General features: G+C 36.0%; 1 protein-coding gene across 8 annotated transcripts in view; it reads left to right on the top strand.

The window, feature by feature from the left end:
- Positions 1-22,478, top strand: part of LOC136830582 (innexin inx2-like) — a 316,948-nt gene that overhangs the window by 134,757 nt on the left and 159,713 nt on the right. For 2 of the 8 annotated variants that reach the window (XM_067090112.1, XM_067090107.1), the window contains exon 2: positions 22,153-22,317. The exons of the other annotated variants lie outside the window; for them this stretch is intronic. In XM_067090112.1, the coding sequence (XP_066946213.1) occupies positions 22,292-22,317 (26 nt within the window). In that variant the 5' untranslated portion in view covers positions 22,153-22,291. The remainder of the gene's footprint in view (positions 1-22,152; positions 22,318-22,478) is intronic. 8 annotated transcript variants of the gene reach the window in all.

Here is a 22,478-nt window from a genome sequence, read left to right as displayed (position 1 = left end):
TCAGATAAATATGAATCTAGAATTACTGTAGATGATTTTAGATTTTCTCTGAACTGTGAGAATTGAAGAGGAAGTTACGTTTGTGCCTTGTTAGTTAGGTTTAAATTAAATCATGGAAGCTCTAGCAAATTTGTTCATGGAAGCTCTAACTAATTTGTTCATTGAAGCTTAAGCAGATTTGTTCGTTGGAGCAGTAGCTAATTTGTTCATGGGAACTTTGTAAAATTTGTTCATGAGAGCTTTAGCTAATCTTTTAATGGAATCTTTAGCAAATTTGTTCTTGGGAGCAATAGCTAATTTGTTCATGGAAGCTCTAGAAAATTTGTTCATTGGAGCTTTAGTTAATCTGTTCGTGGAAGCTTTAGCAAATTTGTTCATTGGAGCAGTAGCTAATTTGTTCATGAGAGCTTTAGCTAATCTGTTCATGGAAGCTTTAGCAAATTTGTTCATTAGAGCAATAGCTATTTTTTCCATGGAAGCTCTAGCAATTTTGTTCATAGGACCAGTAGCTAATTTGTTCATGGAAACTACAGAGAAATTTTTCATGAGAGTCTTAGCTAATCTGTTCACGGAAGCTTTAGCTAATCTGTTCGTGAAAGCTTTAGACAATTTTTTCATTGGAGCTTTAGCTCATCTGTTCATGGAAGCTTTAGCAAATTTGTTCATGGGAGCAATAGCTACTTTGTTCATAAAAGCTTTAGAAAATTATTTCATGAGAACTTTAGCTCATCTGTTCAAGGAAGCTTTAGAATTTTTTTCATGGGAGCTTTCACTAATCTGTGCAAGAAAGCTTTAGAAATTTGTTCCTGGAATGTTTAGCAAATTTGTTCAGAGTATCTATATCTAATCTGTTCATGGAAGCTCTAGCAAATGTGTTCATGGGAGCTTTATCAAACATGTTCATGGGAGGTTTAGAAACTTTGTTCATGGGTGCTATAGCTAATCTGTTCCTTTTTAGTTCATTCTATTATGGAAAATTATTCATAGAGGCTGTTATTGATTTGTTCATGCGAACATAGCTAATTACTTTTTAGAGAGAGTTTCACTAATTTCTCCATGGCAGCTTGAAGCTTGGTGAAAGCTCTAACTGTGTTGTAAATGACAGGTATTGTTTGCTTGGTTTGTGAAATATTTTAGTTTACTTGTAAGTTAGAGCTTTGAATAAGGTAATCATGAAAGTTACAATGATTTCTTAATGCCAGTTTGAGCTAAGTCGAATAGAAAAAGCTGGACATTTTCCTTAACCAATTAGTGGAATGGTTACCTACTTTATATATTGGAGCTTTAGCTCATTTTGTTGTGTGATTTTAGCTAATTAACTCATGGAAGTTTATGTCAATCATGTAATGACAGTTTTGGATAATTCGTTGGATAAAGTATATCGATATGAAAGCTTCAGTTTATTTCATAGAATCTTATTTTCATAGTCAGAAAATTATTGAATATTGAGCCAATTAATGAAAGCTTCAGCCAGTTGGAAGTGCCAATCTTTAATTGACAGTTATAGACAATTTGGTTCGTGGAATTTTTAGCCAGTCATTTGATAAAACTATCATATAGTGTGCTCTTGAATGTTAAACTAATGGAATGAATCAGCCAGTTTTAAACCTGTAACTTAATGAGAGCTTTAGCCAGTTAACCTTGTAACCTTTGCCACTCATTTAATGAGAGCTTTAGCCAGTTAACCTGGTAACTTTTGCCAATCTTTCACTGAGAGCTTTAGCTAACCTGTAATTTTTGCCATTCATTTAGTGAGAGCTTTAGCCAGTTAACCTGGTAACTTTTGCCAATCGTTCAATAGGAGCTTTAGCCAGTTAACCTGGTAACTTCTGCCAATCGTTCAATAAGAGCTTTAGCCAATTAACCTGGTAATTTTTGCCAATCATTTAATGAGAGCTTTAACCAATTAACCTGGTAACTTTTGCCAATCATTCAATGAGACCTTTAACCAGTTAACCTTGTAACTTTTGCCAATCATTCTATGAGAGCTTCAGCCAGTTAACCTGGTAACCTTTGCCAATCATTCAATGAGAGCTGTAGTTATCCCTGGTATCTATTGCCAATTATTCAATGAGAGCTTTAACCGGTTAACCTGGTAACTTTTGCCAATCATTCAATGAGAGCTTTAACCAGTTAACCTGGTAACCTTTGCCAATCATTCAATGAGAGCTCTAGCCAGTCTGAAAGCGAATGCTGTGTCAGTCGTGCAGTGAAAGCTGCCTTTGTGAATCAGTCGGCAAAAAGCCGGTTTTCTGCCGGATGCCTTTCCTTTGCCAGTCTATGCATGAAAGGTTAAGCCAGTCTTAGCCAAGGCATCCGAAGGTGATTAAGTGTTAAAGATGATTTGATAAAAGGGCTTAACCTTAAAGGTAGGAATGCAGGTGTGGATCCTAAATGGGTCGAGTTAAAGGGGTGGTTTATAGGGTCCGTTTGGTTACTCGACTCTCTCTCTCTCTCTCTCTCTCTCTCTCTGGGGATGCAGGGGCATTATTTTTATAACTGGATGTAATTTATCTCTCTCTCTCTCTCTCTCTCTCTCTCTCTCTCTCTCTCTCTCTCTCTCTCTCTCTCTCTCTCTCTCTCTCTCTCTCTGTAGGATATAGGTCACAATATTTGCAATAGGAAGATCCGATACCCTTTCTCTCTCTCTCTCTCTCTCTCTCTCTCTCTCTCTCTCTATATATATATATATATATATATATATATATATATATATATATATATATATATAGATAGATAGATAGATAGATAGATAGATAGATAGATAGATATAGGATATTGGCAGTTTATTTGCAATAGGAAGACCCAGTCTCTCTCTCTCTCTCTCTCTCTCTCTCTCTCTCTCTCTCTCTCTCTCTCTCTCTCTCTCTCTGCATACGTGCTTATGTAGGATTTTGTGCATAATCTTTTGGATGGGGAGGACGTATCTCTCTCTCTCTCTCTCTCTCTCTCTCTCTCTCTCTCTCTCTCTCTCTCTCTCTCTCTCTCTCTCTCTATGGGGATGATAACCACTTCAAGATATCTCGAAAAAAGCTTCCTTCAACACGTTTATATAGGAGGAGGAAAATCGATGTTCTCTCTCTCTCTCTCTCTCTCTCTCTCTCTCTCTCTCCCTCTCTCTCTCTCTCTCTCTCTCTCTCTCTCTCTCACGCGGGATGTATGTCAGCATGACGTCACACTTTGGCTTAGCGCTTATCAATACCGCTTTCGACTCAATCGCATTTATAGCGTTCACAATATCTGCATCGTTTAAATTGTCATTATTATTATTATTATTATTATTATTATTATTATTATTATTATTATTATTATTATTATTATTGATCAGTTCCAACACCTGTGGGTTATAGGGTAACCTCATTGTTGCCAGTGACAGAAGTTTCTAATCCAACATTGCGAGTGAAGGGTTTCTTCATTTATTCCTTTTCTGGATGCTAGGTTTATAGTGAATAATAATAATAATAATAATAATAATAATAATAATAATAATAATGATAATAATAATAATAATAATAATTATTATTATTATTATTATTATTATTATTATTATTATTATTATTATTATTATTATTATTATTATTATTCTTGGAGAAAAATCAATAAGTAACCTTCAAAAAAAGATTGAATTTTTTTGGGGTACTTAGTTGGAAGACATCAAGTGTATACATTTGTGTATTTGTGTATGTGATTACACAAATACACAGATATCTCAGACACCAAGGTTTGTTATATAAGGGTCAATAATGGGATATATATATATATATATATATATATATATATATATTTATTTATTTATTTATATATATATTTATATATCAAATCATAATTTTTTTTATCATTCTACATATATTCTATGCACAAGCCAAATATAAAATTTTTCTGACCTTCTTTTAAGCACGCTTTCATTTCAAATCAATTGGAATTACCTGCTAATTGTGATCATTATTCCTTCAATGTATCTAAGTGTCGTTCCAATGCCTTATATTTAAAACAAAAAGAGTCTAGGCTAGTTTTTTTATGCCGAATATGTCGTCAGCATACAAAGGATACTGGATCTCAATGAGGTTTCTGTATTTTGCTCGATCAGGTATATGGAAATAATCTATTTTTGTTCGATCAGTTATATGGAAATAATCTGTATTTTGCTCGATCAGTTATATGGAAATCTATATTTTGCTCGATCAATTATATGGAAATAATCTGTATTTTGCTCGATCAGTTATATGGAAATAATCTGTATTTTGCTCGATCATTTATATGGAAATAATCTCCTGTATATTTTGCTCGATTCATTACGTGGAAATAATCTATATTTTGCTCGATAAATTTTATGGAAATAATCTATATTTTGCTCGATCAATTATATGGATATAATCTATTTTTATTCGATCAGTTATATGGAAATAATCTATGTTTTTTCGATCAGTTATATGGAAATAATCTATATTTTGCTCGATAAGTTTTATGGAAATAATCTATTTTGTTCGATCAATTATATAGAAATAAGCTATGTTTTGCTCGATCAGTTTTATGGAAATAATCTATATTTTGATCGATCAGTTATATGGAAATAATCTATATTTTGTTCGATCAATTATATGGAAATAATCTATATTTTGCTCGATCTGTTATATGGAAATATCTATATTTTGCTCGATCAATTATATGGAAATCTATATTTTGCTCGATAAGTTATATGGAAATAATCTATTTTTTGCTCGATTAATTATATGGAAATAATCTATATGTTGCTCGATCAGTAATATGGAAATAATCTATATTTTGCTCGATCAATTATATGGAATTATTCTATTTTTGCTCGATCAATTATATGAAAATAATCAATTTTTTGCTCGATCAGTTTTATGGAAATGATGTATATTTTCTCGATTAATTATATGGAAATAATCTATATTTTGCTCGGTAATTGTATGGAAATAATCCATATTTTGCTCGATCAGTTATATCGAAATAATCTATTGTTTGCTCGATAGGTTATATGGAAATAATCTATTATTTGCTCGATAAGTTATACGGAAATAACCTATATTTTGCTCGATAAATTATATGGAAATAATCTATATTTTGCTCGATCAGTTAGAAGGAAATCATCTCCTGTATATTTTCCTTGATATATTACATGGAAATACACTATATTTTGCTCGATCAGTTATATGGAAATAACCTATTTTTTGCTCGATTAATTATGTGGAAATAATCAATATTTTGCTCGATAAGTTACATGAAAATGATCTATATTTTGCTCGATCAGTTATATGAAAATAATCTATTTTTTGCTCGATCTATTATATGGAAATAGTCCATATTTTGCTGGATAACTTATATGGAAATGATCTATATTTTGCTCGATCAGTTATATGGAAATAATATCCCCTATATTATTCTCGATACATTACATGGAAATAATCTATATTTTGCTCGATCAATTATATGGAAATAATCTGTAATTTGCTCGATCAGTTATATGGAAATAATCTATGTTTGCTCGATAAGTTATATGGAAATAATCTATATTCTGCTCGATCAGTTATATGGAAATAATATATATTTTGCCCGATAAGGTATATGGAAATAATCTATATTTTGCTCGATCAGTTATAAGGAAAAATCTATTTTTTACTCGATTAATTATATGGAAATAATCTATATTTTGCTCTATTAATTATATGGAAATAATCTATATTTTGCTTGATAAGTTATATGGAAATAATCTATATTTTGCTCGATCAGTTATATGGAAATAATCTTTAATTTGCTCGATCAATTATATGGAAATATTCTATATTTTGCTCGATAAATTATATGAAATTAATCTACTTTTTGCTCGGTCAATTATATGGAATAAAAAAATGGGAAAAAGCACGTTAAAAGAAGAAGAAGAAGAATCTATTTTTTGCTCGATCAATTATATGGAAATAATCTATTTTTGCTCGATCAGTTATATGAAATCAATGTATACTTTGCTCGATTAATTATATGGAAATAATCTATATCTTGCTCTGTGAATTATGTGGAAATAATCCATATTTTACTCGATCAATTATATAGAAATAATCTATCTTTTGCGCGATAAGTTATATGGAAATAATCTATTTTTGCTCGTTCTGGTATGTGGAAATAATCTATTTTTTGCTCGATCAGTTATATGGAAATAATCTATTTTTTGCTCGATCAGTTATATCTAATAATCTATTTTTTGCTCGATCAATTATATGGAATTAATCTATTTTTTGCTCGATCAGTTATATGGAAATAACTTATTTTTTGCTCGATCAATTATATGGAAATAATCTATATTTTGTTCTATCAATTATATGGATATAATCTATATTTTGCTCGATTAATTGTATGGAAATAATCTATATTTTGCTTGCTTAATTGTATGGAAATAATCTATATTTTGTTCGGTAAATTATGTTGAAATAATCCTTATTTTGCTCGATCAATTATATAGAAACAATCTTTCTTTTGTTCGATAAGTTATATGGAAATAATCTATTTTTGCTTGTTCAGGTATATGGAAATAATCTATTTTTTGCTCGATCAGTTATATGGAAATAATCTATTTTTTGCTCGATCAATTATATGGAATAATCTATTTTTTGCTCGATTAATTATATGGAATTAATCTATTTTTAGCTCGATCAATTATACGGAAATAATTTATTTTTTGCTCGATCAATTATATGGAAATAATCTATATTTTGCTCGATTAATTATATGGAAATAATCTATATTTTGCTCGATAAATTACATGGAATAATCTTTATTTTGCTCGATCAATTATATAGAAATAATCTATATTTTGCTCGATAAGTTATATGGAAATAATAAATTTTTTGCTCGTTCAGTTATATGGAAATAATATATTTTTTGCTCGATCAGGTATATGGAAATATCTATTTTTTGCTCGATCAGTTATATGGACATAATCTATATTTTGCTCTATAAATTATATGGAAATAATCTATTTTTTGATTGAACAATTATATTGAAATAATCTATATTTTGCTCGATACATTACTTTGAAACAATCTATATTTTGCTCGATACATTACTTGGAAACAGTCTATATTTTACTCGATCAATTATATGGACAAAAAACTCACGAAATCGCCCAGTCACGGAGCTTTTATATCGATTCGAAATCTCATGAAAAAAAATGGTGTAAATATACAGAGTTTTCTGAAACAAAACTGCAGTACAATCGCCATGCATTTCATTCCATCCACTGTTGCAATGGCTGTTTCTTTCACTTACCCTAGGCAGCCTCATTCCCCATAGCCAACAATATTCCATGCTATTTCGAATATTAACCTATTTATGTAATTTGCAATTAAGAAATGATTTAAATACCTTTTATAGAAATTATTACAGCCAGAGTTCTTTTTATTAACCCACAATGAGGCTGAAGGTAGTTATTGAAAGCCAATCGTTCGTTCGCGTTTGATCTGCGTTGACTATTTGAGACAAACTCGTCTTTTGTGAGTTTGTATTGTTATATTATCGACATAACTCGGAATATTTATGACCTGTATAAGAATGTTTGAATGTTCTTTGTGTATATAAACATTCACATGTATTACTGAAGAAGTAGTTTGGATATTTATCGCAGTAAACCTTTGATATCAGAAACATTGATTTCAGCCAATCCCACCGAAAACCTACATAGTAAGTGGACAGATGGAATGAAGTACATTATAGCTACACTCTTCCATGGAATGAGAGAGAGAGAGAGAGAGAGAGAGAGCGAGTTGTCATGTTTTAATGAGAATCGGTCGAAAAAATATACCCATCTGTACGACTCATGCGGGCATAACTGTTAGCATAAATTGTGAGTAACTGCTCCGGAATACGCCGTAATGCCGTAATGCCCCGGAATGCTCCGGAATGCTCCCAAATGACCACGCTCCTCCCGCCAATTAGGATCTGCACATGCACAGATAAAGAGTTATTAGGCAGACTCCGGCAGAGGAAGACAAAAAATGAAAAAAAAGGAAAAAAAATTACTGAATGGGAGCAGAATATTTGTGAGATAGCGGAAGTAGCCTCATTCGTCATTTTCCGAGATAATTATATCTTTATATTCTTTAGAATAGTCGAGGATATAATTGGTTTCGAACCATTAAGGCAGTTTTTGGGGGAGGGGAGGGGGTGAATAGGGCTTCGAAAGCCCCACGCGGAAATGATGCCGGTCCTGAATTGGTCCTCTCGCCAAACAAAAGATTATATATTTATATGTATTTATATGTGTTGATGGTTATCTTTTTTTTTTCATTCCTTCTTTTCTGCCTGCTTGCTTAAAGATAAGCAGTAGTTTCTGCTTAGCAGGGGGGTCGGAAGGAGGGGAGGGGCTTCCTAAGTAGCAGTCACTATTATTATTATTATTATTATTATTATTATTATTATTATTATTATTATTATTATTATTATTATTATTATTATTCAGAAAATTAACCCCAATTCATATGGAACAAACCTCCAGGGGTCACTGACTTAAGATTTAAGCTTCCAAAGAATATGGTGACTCGAAATGCAAGAACCCAAAGAATATGGTGACTCGAAATGCAAGCATCCAAAGAATATGGTGGCTCGAAAGGCAAGAATCCAAAGAATATGGTGACTCGAAATGCAAGAATCCAAGGAATATGGTGACTCGAAATTCAAAGAATCCAAATTATATTGTGACTCGAAATGCAAGACCCCAAAGAATATTGTGACTCGAAATTCAAAGAATCCCAAGAATATGGTGACTCGAAATGCAAGAACCCAAAAAAATATGGTGACTCGAAATGCAAGCATCCAAAGAATATAGTGACTCGAAATTCAAAGAATCCCAAGAATATGGTGACTCGAAAGGCAAGAATCCAAAGAATATGGTGACTCGAAATGCAAGCATCCAAAGAATATGGTGACTCGAAATTCAAAGAATCCCAAGAATATGGTGACTCGAAATGCAAGAACCCAAAGAATATGGTGACTCGAAATTCAAAGAATCCCAAGAATATGGTGACTCGAAATTCAAAGAATCCCAAGAATATGGTGACTTGAAATGCAAGAATCCAAAGAATATGGTGACTAGAAATGCAAGAACCCAAAGAATATGGTGACTCGAAATTCAAAGAATCCCAAGAATATGGTGACTCGAAATGCAAGAATCCAAAGAATATAGTTCATCGAAATTCAAGCTTCTAAACAATATGGTGACTCGAAATGCAAGAATCCCAAGAATATGGTGACTCGAAATGCAAGAACCCAAAAAATATGGTGACTCGACATGCAAGCATCCAAAGAATATGGTGACTCGAAATGCAAGAATCCCAAGAATATGGTGACTGGAAATGCAAGCATCCAAAGAATATGGTGACTCGAAATTCAAAGAATCCCAAGAATATGGTGACTCGAAATGCAAGCATCCAAAGAATATGGTGACTCGAAATGCAAGAATCCAAACAATATAGTTCATCGAAATTCAAGCTTCTAGAGAATATGGTGACTCGAAATGCAAGAATCCCAAGAGTATGGTGACTCGAAATGCAAGAATCACAAGAATATGGTGACTTGAAATGCAAGCATCCAAAGAATATGGTGACTCGAAATGCAAGAACCCAAAGAATATGGTGACTCGAAATGCAAGCATCCAAAGAATATGGTGACTCGAAATGCAAGAATCCCAAGAATATGGTGACTCGAAATGCAAGCATCCAAAGAATATGGTGACTCCGAAATGAAAGCATCCAAAGAATATGGTGACTCGAAATTCAAAGAATCCCAAGAATATGGTGACTCGAAATGCAAGAATCCAAAGAATATGGTGACTCGAAATGCAAGAATCCAAAGAATATGGTGACTCGAAATGCAAGAATCCAAAGAATATGGTGACTCGAAATGCAAGAACCCAAAGAATATGGTGACTCGAAGTTCAAGAATCCAAAGAATATGATGACTCGAAATGCAATATGGTGACTCGAAATTTAAACTTCCAAAGAATATAGTTCATCGAAATTAAAGTTTCTAAAGAATATGGTAACCTGAAATGCAAGAACCCAAAGAATATGGTGACTCGAAATGCAAGAATCCAAAGAATATGGTGACTCGAAATTCAAGCTTGTAAAGAATATGGTGTTCATATGAAAGAGGTAACAGAAGATAATACGAACGGGAGAATTCGGAGGGGAGAATTCACGGACGGGAGTGGGAGTGAGAATTCGCCGACCGGAGAATTCGGAGGGGAGAATTCACGGACGGGGTAGGGGGCGGCAGAATGAGAATTCACGGACGGTGGGGGGTACAGTGAGAATTCACGGACGGTGGGAGAGTGAGAATTCACAGGCAAGAGATTTCACGAGGCGACTGACAGCTTTTTAATTAAACTTTAGATTATGTATAGATAGATAGATAGATAGATAGATAGATAGATGGATAGATAGATGGATAGATGCCTTCTATGAATAAATTTATATATTTCTTATATCTACTTCCTCTCTCTCTCTCTCTCTCTCTCTCTCTCTCTCTCTCTCTCTCTCTCTCTCTCTCGTGCAAGTTTCTGAGAATAATTCAGGGTCCAATCCAAGGGAAGGATAAATCATCAGGGCTAATGCTGGAGAGAGAGAGAGAGAGAGAGAGAGAGAGAGAGAGAGAGAGAGAGAGAGAAAGTAATAATGCAGGCGAAAGTTGGGCAGTATCTCAAGACAAGGAGAGAATGAACTTCAATAAGAATGTCGGCAAGTATGTTTCAATTAAGTCTTCTGCTCTCTCTCTCTCTCTCTCTCTCTCTCTCTCTCTCTCTCTCTCTCTCTCTCTCTCCTCATGAATATTAATTGCATGGCTCTAAGGGGGAAACGGGAACAGGGGCTTTATGCTTGCCCACCGGATTAGTGGTCCGGTAAGTACTTAAAGAATACACGACAAGGTTTTGATTTTAAGCCGAAGTAAGTTAATCTCCCCACCCCCGCACCCTCCCTCCTCCCTGCAGGACTCTTCAGGACGTTTCCCTACCCTTCCTCTGGTCCTTACCCACCCCTTACATGAACCCCTACACATCCTTTCGCCCTTAGACTTAGCCCTTAGAACCTCCAAGTCACGTACTTTTTCCCATATGTCATTGTTTCCCAAATCGTTTTCCCTTTCCGTCACTTGTCACCAACTTCTTGTAGGTGTCACGTGACGCCTTCCACTTCCCCAGCACAGTAGTCTTCTCTCTCTCTCTCTCTCTCTCTCTCTCTCTCTCTCTCTCTCTCTCTCTCTCTCTCTCTCTCTCTCTCCTTCCTTACGTTTCCCCAGTATCTGAAATCTCTGTCAGTTATTGGCCCTGATTAGGCAGGTTTGTCCTCGAGTTGATGACCTTGTACAGTGTATGTGGTGTGTCCTGGACTGATCCGTGCTACTAAGCCCGGTATTAGCTACAAGACTCGACGCTTTGATATTTTTTGATAGTGACATTGTTCATAGAATTTCTAAGCTGTCTTTTTGGCAGATATTGAACTTAGAGGTTTTGTACCTCATAAACTATTGACATAGTTTATGAGGTACATTAAGAATTCGTCGTTTGTCATGCTGAGAAAGAGATAGTTCAAGGTTTGCCGATCCAGCTAGCTTACAACGAGAGAGAGAGAGAGAGAGAGAGAGAGAGAGAGAGAGAGAGAGAGAGAGAGAGAGAGAGAGGAAATTAAATGTCATAGAAACTCGAGTGGACAGACAAATGTTGATATTTTCGAAGGAGAGGAGGCATAGCCCCCTATCTGCCTGTTTTTGTTTTTCTAAAGTATGCATTCATGGACATTCATTTATTCTAAGCTGGTGGTCTTTAAGGACACGTTTCCCGTACGGGGAGTAATGCCGTCAGTGCACCTCATGTGGTGCACTGTAGGCATTACTGTGCGTCCGTTCATATTCTCTTTCTTCCACCTTACATCCACCGTCTCCCAACAATTGTTGCATGGCGCAACTGCGAGGTTTCCCTTCCGTTACGACTTCCAAACCTTCCTACTGTCAATTTCCGTTTCAGCTCTGAATGACCTCATATGCCCCAGCGCTTGGCCTTTGGCCTAAATCTTATATTTTCTAATTAAAATGATAATTCTTGAAGAATATAATTTCTGCAGCGTGTGTCCATGTGTCCCACAATATACTTGAAAATTATCCTGATTACTGTAAATTTAATCATACCTAATTTCAATTCGTCTCGGCTGAGAATCCATCCCCTTAAAACCAACCGGATCCTATTAATAGGCGATGACCGCAGAGGGGGCTCCCCGCCCCGGGACACAGGGCTCGGAAGGACCCCCTCGAAACTTTAACATGGCCAGGCGGTGTTCCGGGGAAGATCCTCCTTTCACAACGCGAGTAATGGCCGAATTCTCTTCGCTTTCTTTTGAATTTGCGAAACGGATTCCTCTCCAACAACAATGGAGGCTGGAAAATTCAATTCCATTAAGCATTCGGCTCGTCTGGATGGAGAGGGAGAGCTCTTTCTCTCTCCTCTCTCTCTCTCTCTCTCTCTCTCTCTCTCTCTCTCTCTTCTTTCTTTCCCCGCGCTAGTCAGCGGAGGTTTGAAAATAGCGTTCTCGACGCGGGGACGTCACTTCTGGAGTAGTACCCCCTTTAGCCGTCCCGGTCGCTGCTACGCGATTCCGTTTTCTATGAAGGCACCAGAGACTTGGGCCTACGTTACTTTTCGTGACCTGTGTTTTAATGTTTAAAAAATATATTTATTACTGATCTTTATCCGTTATGCTCGTCCATCTATCTTCGTGAAATCTTTCTGTGCAAGTTGTGGACGTTTTGAGAGAGAGAGAGAGAGAGAGAGAGAGAGAGAGAGAGAGAGAGAGAGAGAGAGAGAGAGAGAGAGAGAGAGAGAGGAGTTTTGCTTTGTAGAAACATAAAGTAAAGTGTATATATATATATATATATATATATATATATATATATATATATATATATATATATTGTATATATATATAGATAGATAGATATGCATATATATATATATATATATATATATATATATATATATATATATATATACATATATAGAAAGAGAAAGAGAGAGAGAGAGGGAGATTTTCTTTTATAGAAACAGAATATGATATATATATATATATATATATATATATATATATATATATATATATATATATATATATATTTATTTTATTGTTCGCCAACAGGTGACTACCAAAGGAGACCCCAAGGCTGCTGGCATATATCACCCTGATTGAGGTTGGCGTCTTCTGGTGCCAGAGAAGATACAAAAAAAAAAAAATCTAAAATGGCGAAATGATGCAAGTTAAAGACAATTTTTTCCACTCAGAATATTAGTCTCTCTCTCTCTCTCTCTCTCTCTCTCTCTCTCTCTCTCTCTCTCTCTCTCTCTCTCTGCGAGAGGACACACAAATATCCACATCATCCCATAGTGACCCATTCCTCTTCGTAGATTCCTTCGGCTCCCTCCTCTTCCTCTTCTTCTTCTTCCTCCTCCCTCGAAGGGAGAGAGGGAGGAAGGGTCGTGTTCATACCTCCAACACAAAGAAGGACGAATCTCCTTCCGTCTTCAAACTAATCCTTCTCCGGCCGTGTCCCTTTTATTGTCCCTTTTGTCTGAATTCCCAACAAAAGAAGAGGAACACTAAAAGCCTTTCGGCGGATGATGCACCAGGAATCCCGCCTGATTACACCCGGGCAGCGTTCCACAGCTCCTTCGGGATCCGAAGGCGGAAAACCGCCGCGGGAATGGTTGGTTGGTGGGCTGCCTGCCCGCCGCGCGCCCGATTAGGCTCGGGGACGCGTTCCGCGGCTCCTTCGAAGCCGGGTGGAAAACCGCCTCGGGGATGCAAGTCGTCATTCTTCTTCTTCTGCTGAGAGCTTTTCGGAATGGTTGTTTGGTCAAGTGGGATTGGCTCTTTTGAAGGGGTTTTTATATATATATATATATATATATATATATATATATATATATATATATATATATATATATATATATATATACATTATACCTAATATATTTATATATAAAGATAATGATTTCTATATATAAAATATTCTTCCAGTAATCCTATTTGGTAAAAACAAAATATCCAATTTCTTTAATAGTCCTACATGCCTTGTTATCACTACAACAGCTGTTTTGCCTATCTTCAAATTTATCAAAGATTAATAAGCTACATTCTAGCTGGCTGATTGGTTTAGATTAAGCTGGCCTTATGCCGGAACTGAGAAAGTGTGGTGAGGTGTTCAAATATAGGAGGCATGTTGTGGATCTCAGGACTTAGCCTAACCAACCGGGGTAGTCTTGCGGACTGAAATGTACATCACAATGCAAGGTTTTCACACAAGTAGGCATATCTGGTTGGTCAAGGAATTATTCCCATTTTAGGCTCTCTTGAGTTTTTCTGCTCAGTTAAGCAACATTATGATGCAGAATTCATGTATATATCTATATCTCACTTCACATAAAGTGTGGCTGTGCTAGGCTGTATTGCTACTTTTGTTGGTCGGGTAACTACTGGAGGAGCTTGCCGCCCTGTCTTCTCTTGCTCGCGCGTAGTGTTTAAACACCATGTTCTTTGGAAGCTTGAATGTTAAGTCGATAGCCCCTGTAGACTTGTTCCATAATAATAATAATAATAATAATAATAATAGTGTCCTCTTTTCCCAGGTGGAAAAATATAATCCAAATCTACCACATCATGTTTAGAGCCGGTTGCTAGGTGGCTAAACCTAGAGTTTAGCTCTGAGGAGCTGACCTAAGTTGCTCACTCTGTGAGTGACCTGGCTTGCTTCTGTCAGCTCTTGCTGGGGTGTTTTCTGTGGGGGGTGTCTATGAAATGTTAGTCTGTCGCACTGGTTTACTGATTATCTAGTGTCTCCAATGTAGTTCTTGCTGTGAGTTGAACATGCGTCTGTGTCTGTGGGATCTAGTGTCAGAGCTGTTCTGCATCACCAGAACAGCTACCAGGTTAGGCCTGTTATTATTATTATTATTATTATTATTATTATTATTATTATTATTATTATTATTATTATTATTATTATTATTCAGAAGTTGAACCCTATTCATATGGAACAAGGCCACAGGGGCTATCGCAGTGACTTGAAATTCAAGCTTGCAAAAAATAGGTGTTTATTAGAAAGAAGTAACAGAATGTTAAGGGAAATACTGAAAAAAGAGATCACTTATTAAAAAAGAATAAATAAATGGATGAGAATGTAAGTAAATTACTAAAATAGAAGAATTGAATTATGGCAGTAATGCATTGCATGGTCGCTTGAACTTTTGAAAGTCCAATTCCACTACATCCTCAAGGAGACTGTTCCACAGTCCAAAGGTGTGAGGAATAAAGGCCCTCTGGAACTGAGAAGTTCGACAGCTAGGCAGAACATTTACCCCATATTGGTGCTTATGCTGTTCAGCAAATCTAGAGTCTGTCAGGGATCAATTGTGAATATGAACGATCCCTGTTAAAATACAACTTATGAAAAATTGACAAACAAGAGACCTCTTTGTATATACCGTACATTTTTAAGTTTATCATTTGGCAAAGGGCCCTTAGGCTCACAAATCAACCGGTGATTTATCAGAGGGAATGGCGTTCCTCCTTGTAGGCAGATCCGTCGATTTTAATTGACCTTTGGTTGGTTAGATTCCCCCAAACTTCTTTTCAATTGCAATTTATTTATGATGTGGTCTAAGTAGATATTACTGGTTGATGGATGAATATTGTCGTATTTGTCTATAAATATAAACATTGCAGATATATGTAGTTTATAATTATTTATATAGAATATCTGAAAAGATTCTTATTCTCTCTCTCTCTCTCTCTCTCTCTCTCTCTCTCTCTCTCTCTCTCTCTCTCTCTCTCTCTCATATATATATATATATATATATATATATATATATATATATATATATATATATATATATATATATATATATATATATATATATATATATATATATATACATAGTATATATACATACATACATACATACATACATACATCTCCTGTCACGATTTTGACTCCAACCACCATCTTCATCTTCCTATTAAAACCCCCAATTCAAAGACGAAATCAAACAAGAAAAATAAAACGGCAAACCTGCCTGTCCATACTCCGTCTTTATCAGCTCAAGAACTTTTTTTTTTTTTAAATACAACCGTTTTTTCGAGAGATAAAAACGAAAGTTTTCGCGCCATCCGTCATTGTGGGCATCAAATTCTCGCGCGAGCCGATCGCATCTCCCGGGACCCGCTCGCTTTTTGAGGGGGATGGGACCTCGCTCGTCCGGTTGGGATAGACTCTCCGTCACTGTAATTGACCAATCAATCACCCACTTAATGCTCTCTCTCTCTCTCTCTCTCTCTCTCTCTCTCTCTCTCTCTCAATCCTTTTTAAGATGCAGCCCATGGTTTTAAACTTCGTGCCCTCCCCTTTCTTCATTTATATTTGGTATCTAGTCGGATTACTGGGCGTTTCCATAATCTCTCTCTCTCTCTCTCTCTCTCTCTCTCTCTCTCTCTCTCTCTCTCTCTCTCTCTCTCTCTCTCATGTCCTTCCCAAACGCATACATACATATTATCACTATCCCTTGTTCTTTATTTATGTGGTATAAAGTGTGATGGCTGGACGTTGACATAATCTCTCTCTCTCTCTCTCTCTCTCTCTCTCTCTCTCTCTCTCTCTCTCTCTCTCTCTCTCTCTCTCTCTCTCTCTGTCGTAATGCATGCATACATATTCACACATTTCTGCTAAGTCTTATTCTACCTCAAATACCCACAGTTTCCCACAAAAAAAAGTCCCAGTTTGACGTATGATGAATTAAATACCTTTTAGTCAAATGCTACCAAGTCCTATTTTGCCCCAAATACCCACAGTTTCCCACAAAAAAGGCCCAATTTGATGTGTGATCAATTAAATACCTTTAGAGTCAAATTCTGTCAGGTCCTATTTTACCTCAAATACCAACAGGTTCCCACGAAAAAAGTCCCAATTTGATGTGTGATCAATTAAATACTTTCAGAGTCAAATGCTGCCAAGTCCTATTTTACCTCAAATACCCACCGTTTCCCACAAAAAAGTCCCAATATGATGTGTGATCAATTAAATACTTTTAGAGTCAAATGCTGCCAAGTCCTGTTTTACCTCAAATACCCACAGTTTCCCACAAAAAAAGTCCACTTTGATGTGTGATCAATTAGATACCTTTTGAATCAAATGCTGTTTTATTTGAAAGTCCCATTTTAATTATACTTGTCCTTATTCAAGGATTATTTGAATGTATTTGCAAGTCTCTTATAAACGTATATGCAAATCCTATATTAGAATATCGGACACATTTCATTTTAACATATTCCCTCTTCATTTCTCTTGTATCCCCAAAGCAAATCCTATTTTAAAGGATCGGGGCATTCATTTTTAACATATCCCCTCTAAATTATTCACTTGTATCCCTGTCTTACATTCATAAATTTTTTAAATTACTTAACCTGAATCCCTGTGTTAGATTCATAAAGTCTTTTAAATTACTTGCTTGTATCCCTGTTTTACTTTCATAAAATATGTTTTAAATTTTCTACTTGTATCCCTGTCTTACATTCATAAAATCTTTTAAAATATTTACCTGTATCCTTGTCATACATTAATAAACTCTATTTTGAATTACTTACTTGTATCACTGTCTTACTTTCATAAAAATGTTTAAATACTCACTTGTATCCCTGTCTTACATTCATAAAATCTTTTAAATTACCTTTATCCCTGTTGTACATTTATAAAACCTGTTTTAAAGTTTTTACTTGTATCCCTGTCTTACATTCATAAAATCTTTTACATTACTCACTTGTATCCCTTTCATAAATTTATAAAATATTTGTATCCTTGTCTTATATTCACAAAATCTGTTTTAACTCACACTCTCTCAAAACTGTCTGACTCCATATGTAGTTCCTCACCCAAGTCCCATTCTAATGTATCCCCTCATTATTTTTCACCCAAGTCCCATTCCAATGTATCCCCACATCATTTTTCACCCAAGTCCCATTCTAATGTATCCCCGCATCGTTTCTCACCCAAGTCCCATTCTAATGAATCCCCACGTCATTTCTCACCCAAGTCCCATTCTAATGTATCCCCACATCATCTCTCACACAAGTCCCATTCTAATGTATCCCCACATCATTTCTCACACAAGTCCCATTCTAATGTATCCCCGCATTATTTCTCACCCATGTCCCATTCTAATGTATCCCCACATCATTTCTCACACAAGTTCCATTCTAATGTATCCCCGCATCATTTCTCACGCAAGTCCCATTCTAATGTATCCCAGCATTATTTCTCACACAAGTCCCACTCTAATGTATCCCGCATCATTTCTCATGCAAGTCCCATTCTAAAGTCCCATTCCAATCTAATGTATCCCAGCATCATTTCTCACCCAAGTCCCACTCTAATGTATCCCTGCATCATTTCTCATGCAAGTCCCATTCTAATGTATCCCCGCATCATTTCTCACACAAGTTCCATTCTAATGTATCCCCGCATCATTTCTCACACAAGTTCCATTCTAATGTATCCCTGCATCATTTCTCACCCAAGTCCCATTCTAATGTATCCCCGCATCATTTCTCACACAAGTTCCATTCTAATGTATCCCCGCATCATTTCTCACCCATGTCCCATTCTAATGTATCCCCGCATCATTTCTCACACAAGCTCCAATCTAATGTATCCCCGCATCATTTCTCACACAAGCTCCAATCTAGTGTATCCCAGCATCATTTCTCACTCAAGCTCCAATCTAATATATCCCTGCATCTTTTCTCACACAAGTTCCATTCTAATGTATCCCACATCATTTCTCACCAAAGTTCCATTCTAATGTATCCCCGCATTATTTCTCACCCAAGTCCCATTCCAATGTGTCCCCGCATCATTTCTCACCCATGTCCCATTCTAATGTATCCCCGCACCATTTCTCACCCAAGTTCCATTCTAATGCATCCCCGCATCATTTCTCACCAAAGTCCCATTCTAATGTATCCCTGCATCATTTCTCACCCATGTCCCATTCTAATGTATCCTCGCATCATTCCTCACCCAAGTCCTATTCTATATCCCCAAATCATTTCTCACCCAAGTCCCATTCTAATGTATCCTCGCATCATTCCTCACCCAAGTCCTATTCTATATCCCCAAATCATTTCTCACCCAAGTCCCATTCTAATGTATCCCAGCCTCATTTCTCACCCAAGTCCCATTCTAATGTATCCCTGCATCATTTCTCACCCAAGTTCCATTCTAATGTATCCCCACATCATTTCTCACCCAAATCCCATTCTAATGTATCTCCGCATCATTTCTCACCCAAGTCCCATTCTAATGTATCCCCACATCATTTCTCACCCAAGTCCCATTCTAATATAACGAACATCATTTCTCACCCAAGTCCCATTCTAATGTATCCCTGCATCATTTCTCACCCAAGTCCTATTCTATATCCACAAATCATTTCTCACCCAAGTCCCATTCTAATGTATACCCGCCTCATTTCTCACCTAAGCCCTATTCTATATCCCCACATCATTTCTCATCTAAGTCCTATTCTCTATCCCCACATAATTTCTCACCCAAGTCCCATTCTAATGTATCCCCACATCATTTCTCACCTAAGTCTCGCACCCAGTATCTCTCAACCCGAATCCTCCCTAGAGCTCTCTGGCACAGTGTGTGTGACAAAAGGCTTCATATCCCGTCGTAAAATGCAACAGTGGTTATTGAATGGAATCGTGAATGAATCACTTTGAGTAACTTTCCATCCCCTTCTTTTATTCTTTTTCTTTTTCTTTATCTCGTCGAAAACTAATTGTCCTTTGGGTTCCCTTATCCATCCCCCCCCCCCACCAACCGATTTATGGATTACCTACCTGTTGATGGTCCTACCTGGAAAATTCACCTGGGCGATGATTTATCATCACCCTCCCTGCTTGGTCCTGTCTCTCTCTCTCTCTCTCTCTCTCTCTCTCTCTCTCTCTCTCTCTCTCTCTCTCTCTCTCTCTCTCTCTCTGTAAAGGTTATACTTTTTAATTTATTGAATGTATTATTTGGAGTTTGTTATTGGTTATTTTAAATCTCTCTCTCTCTCTCTCTCTCTCTCTCTCTCTCTCTCTCTCTCTCTCTCTCTCTCTCTCTCTCTCTCTCTCTCTCTCTCTCTCCCTCTCATTGTTTGGAATTTATTAAGACTAATCTCTCTCTCTCTCTCTCTCTCTCTCTCTCTCTCTCTCTCAAGATTACACTTTGGAATTTATTGAATGTACTGCTTGGAATTTAATAAGGGTAGTATTTTAAAACCTCTCTCTCTCTCTCTCTCTCTCTCTCTCTCTCTCTCTCTCTCTCTCTCTCTCTAAGAATTATACTTTTGAATTTATTGAATGTATTCTTTGGAGTTTATTAAGGCTAATATTTTAAAAACACCCTCTCTCTCTCTCTCTCTCTCTCTCTCTCTCTCTCTCTCTCTCTCTCTCTCTCTCTCTCTCTCTCTCTCTCTCTCTCTCTCTCCCCTCCTGCAGTAGTTGGCACGAGATTAGAGGTGCTTCTGAATAGTGAGTTGTGTTTCCCTTTTACCATCCTTTTTTTTTTAGAACAGTAGAGCTTGGAATAGTAGCACTGTCTTCTCTCAAAATAAAAGCACTTGGTTACTGTCGCTTTAAAATAGTGACACTGGGTTTTTAACACTTTGAAATAGTGGCACTAAAGTTATTACCACTTTAAAATAAGCACACTAGGTTATTAACACTTGAAATAGTGGCAGTAGGTTTCTGGCACTTTAAAACAGTGGCACTAGGTTATTAAAACTTTAAAATAATGACATTAGGTTATTATCACTTAAAAATAGTGCCACTAGTTTATAAACACACTTTAAAGTAGTGACACCATGTTATTAACACTTTAAAATAGTGGCACTGAGGTATTAACACTTTAAAATAGTGGTACCAAGGTATTAACACTTTAAAATAATGACACTATGTTATTAACACTTTGAAGTAGTGACACTAGGGTATTAACACTTTAAAGTAGTGACAATAGGGTATTAACACTTTAAAATAGTGGCACTTTGGTATTAATACTTTAAAATAATGACACTATGTTATTAACACTTTGAAGTAGTGACACTAGGGTATTAACACTTTAAAATAGTGGCACTTTGGTATTAATACTTTAAAATAATGACACTATGTTATTAACACTTTGAAGTAGTGACACTAGGGTATTAACACCTTAAAATAGTGGCACTAAGGTATCAACACTTTAAAATAGTGACACTATGTTATTAACACTTTAAAGTAGGGACACTATGTTATTAACACTTTAAATTAGTGACACTATATTATTAACACTATAAATTAGTGACACTGTGTTATTAACACTTTAAAATAGTGGCACTAGGGTATTAACACTTTAAAATAGTGGCACTGTGTTATTAATACTTTAAAATAGTGGCGCTGTGTTATTAACACTTTAAAATAGTGGAACTAGGGTACTAACACTCTAAAATAGTGGCACTAGGTTATTGACACTTTAAAATAGTGGCACTGTAATTGGAAGAGTGGCCCTGCTAATTCAGAAGAGGCGCTGGATTAGTGACGGTCACAATAGTGGCAATTGTCTCGTATACCCAATTAAAATTCCCACCATTTTAGGCGAAAAGATTTGTAGACAGTTAGGGATTTATGTTATGTAATTCTTCTTGCTTGTTTCCATAATCCTTTTTCAAGTTTATTGCATGTATGATTTGAATATTTTAATATTGCATATGCAATGGTATATACATATTTGCTATGTCACAAATGTATACATGTTATGTATGTATGTACATATATATATACATATACTTTGTGTGCATATGTATGTTAATTTCAGTCATAAATTTACATTGAAAATATTTCCCATTCACAAATCAACTTAAACTCAGATCTGAAATGACTGACAGATGAGAGTCAGATTCAACTTTCCTTTCCATAAATGATATAAGATAACGAATCTCATTATTATTATTATTATTATTATTATTATTATTATTATTATTATTATTATTATTATTATTATTAAACTTTCTCTTTTTCCCTGTTGCAGGTAAGTAACCATTGAGAGAAAGCAACTTTCTGAAGGCACCGTCCCTCCCCCAGGTGCCTACTGCCACCAGTACCACCCCCCCAAGGGTGTTTAGACGATTCCCCACTGACACCCCCTGGGGTATAAATCCTCAGGTTATATGGATTCCCACCCATGGCAAAGAGAGTGAGTATTCGGGTTTTGTGGTGAGTTTTTTCGTTTTTTTTTTTTTTTTTTTTTTACAAAACTCGTCCATTTCTAGGTAGGGTATACCAGGGCAGGAAGGGGTGTCCTCACTGAAGGTGAGGCCGGGAAGAAGAAGAAGGAGAAGGAGAAGAGAAGGAGAA

This window comes from Macrobrachium rosenbergii, chromosome 47 (genome assembly GCF_040412425.1).
Source record: "Macrobrachium rosenbergii isolate ZJJX-2024 chromosome 47, ASM4041242v1, whole genome shotgun sequence".
NCBI classification, from domain to species: Eukaryota; Metazoa; Arthropoda; class Malacostraca; order Decapoda; family Palaemonidae; genus Macrobrachium; species Macrobrachium rosenbergii.
Note: the sequence above shows the minus strand (reverse complement) of the source record. Positions and strands in the feature narration are given on the sequence as shown.